The sequence below is a fragment of the Austrofundulus limnaeus genome, unplaced genomic scaffold (genome assembly GCF_001266775.1).
Source record: "Austrofundulus limnaeus strain Quisiro unplaced genomic scaffold, Austrofundulus_limnaeus-1.0 Scaffold2066, whole genome shotgun sequence".
Lineage (NCBI taxonomy): Eukaryota > Metazoa > Chordata > Actinopteri > Cyprinodontiformes > Rivulidae > Austrofundulus > Austrofundulus limnaeus.
This window is the reverse complement of record NW_013954468.1, coordinates 1-1,443: the sequence shown is the minus strand read 5'-3', so window position 1 is coordinate 1,443 and position 1,443 is coordinate 1. Positions and strand designations below refer to the sequence as shown.

Sequence of the window (1,443 nt, the reverse complement as noted above, 5' to 3'; positions counted from 1 at the left end):
AGTTTCTATTATTTACAGAATTGTTTTTTTGAGAAAGTCTTCTATAGAAAAGTATACATGTTACTGCACGATGTCCTTAACTCTTTTAAAAATCAAACTGAATCGTGAATCAATTTGAGAAATTTGAATCAACACCAGTCCTGACAGGTAAAACATAGAGCAACCTGACTTTATTAAAGTGTCACAAATCAGATAAAAAACTCACAAATCCCAAACTTGGCTGTAAACTTTCTACAGTCAGTGCAGAATAATCTAATCCAGGTTTGAAGAGTGTAATCTTTAGATCTGAAAATCCCCAAACTGAGTGTAACGAGGCTGAAGGCCCAGCAGCTCCAGCTCCGTTCACCAGTGAAACATGGTGTTGTTACTGGTGAAGAACACACTCACTATGACATGTCCAGGAGCTGGTCCAGGTCCACTCCTCTGTAGGTGAACTTCCTGAAGGTACGCTTCTTCTTCACCTCGGTGTCCGCCTGACAGAACGAGCGTCAGACCCGGTTAGCATTTATGCTAAGCTAATATTTACACATCACTGTTTTCTCTTTAACCAAGAAACTTTCACTTGTATAATAGTTATATGAGCTTCACAACCACGTTACAACTGCACATTTATATCACGTTGAATTAAATGTAGTTACAACGGAGCAGGCCGTTTGTGGCTGATGGAGCCGACAAACGGCCTGCTCCGCTGTAATAAATCTATACGAACATTTATGTATTTCTGAACAATTTACAAATAAAATATCAATAACGAAGCACAACTGTCTAAAGATGCAACACAACGTCACAGTGAACAACACAAAAGCTTAGATGGATGAAGATTGCAGATTCAGAAGCCCTGACTACAGACAAACACTCACCATCTTGCTGAAGATCCGGTAGAAAAGAGCGACCGGAAGTCTCGCTTGGCCTGATATCGCGAGACTTGGAGGATCGTTGTTTCTCCTGTGTGTGAMCAGAAGATGGCGCATTTCTGTCACAAGGACAAACAAAAGAAAGTTATACACAGCTAAAAAAGCAGTCAGTCAGTTGTTACTTTTATATGGACAGGTCCTGTTTCCTCAAAAATTAACAACTACCCCGAAAATCCTAAGACAAAACAAACAAATAAACCAAAATAATATGCTGCCAATGCATGACAAAAGTATTTAATCCATAGTACCAGTGTATTTTTCAGGTACTTGTTCATTCAAAACTGGACTGAGACTCTCCATGTCTGTTTCCTCCAGTGTTGTAAAGTAACTAAGTACAAATACTTTACTGTACTTAAGTAGGAATTTTGGTTATCTGTACTTCACTTGAGTAATTATTTTTCAGTGTACTTTTTACTTTTACTCATTACATTTTTACACAGTTATCTGTACTTCCTACTACATTTTTTTTTAAAAAGGTAAGAAGTAGAAAGTTGTTACTCCTGTTTTATTCTGAGTTGTTACTTAAAAA

The 1,443-nt window shown here is 37.6% G+C and overlaps 1 protein-coding gene across 1 annotated transcript in view; it reads right to left on the bottom strand.

The window, feature by feature from the left end:
* Window positions 1-962, bottom strand: part of rps15 (ribosomal protein S15) — a 6,451-nt gene extending 5,489 nt beyond the window's left edge. Inside the window, exons 1-2 of the mRNA XM_014034349.1 lie at window positions 861-962; window positions 388-473 (exon numbers count right to left, since the gene is read on the bottom strand). Of these exons, the coding sequence (XP_013889803.1) occupies window positions 388-473; window positions 861-863 (89 nt within the window). The 5' untranslated portion in view covers window positions 864-962. The remainder of the gene's footprint in view (window positions 1-387; window positions 474-860) is intronic.
* Between the last annotated feature and the right edge of the window lie 481 nt (window positions 963-1,443).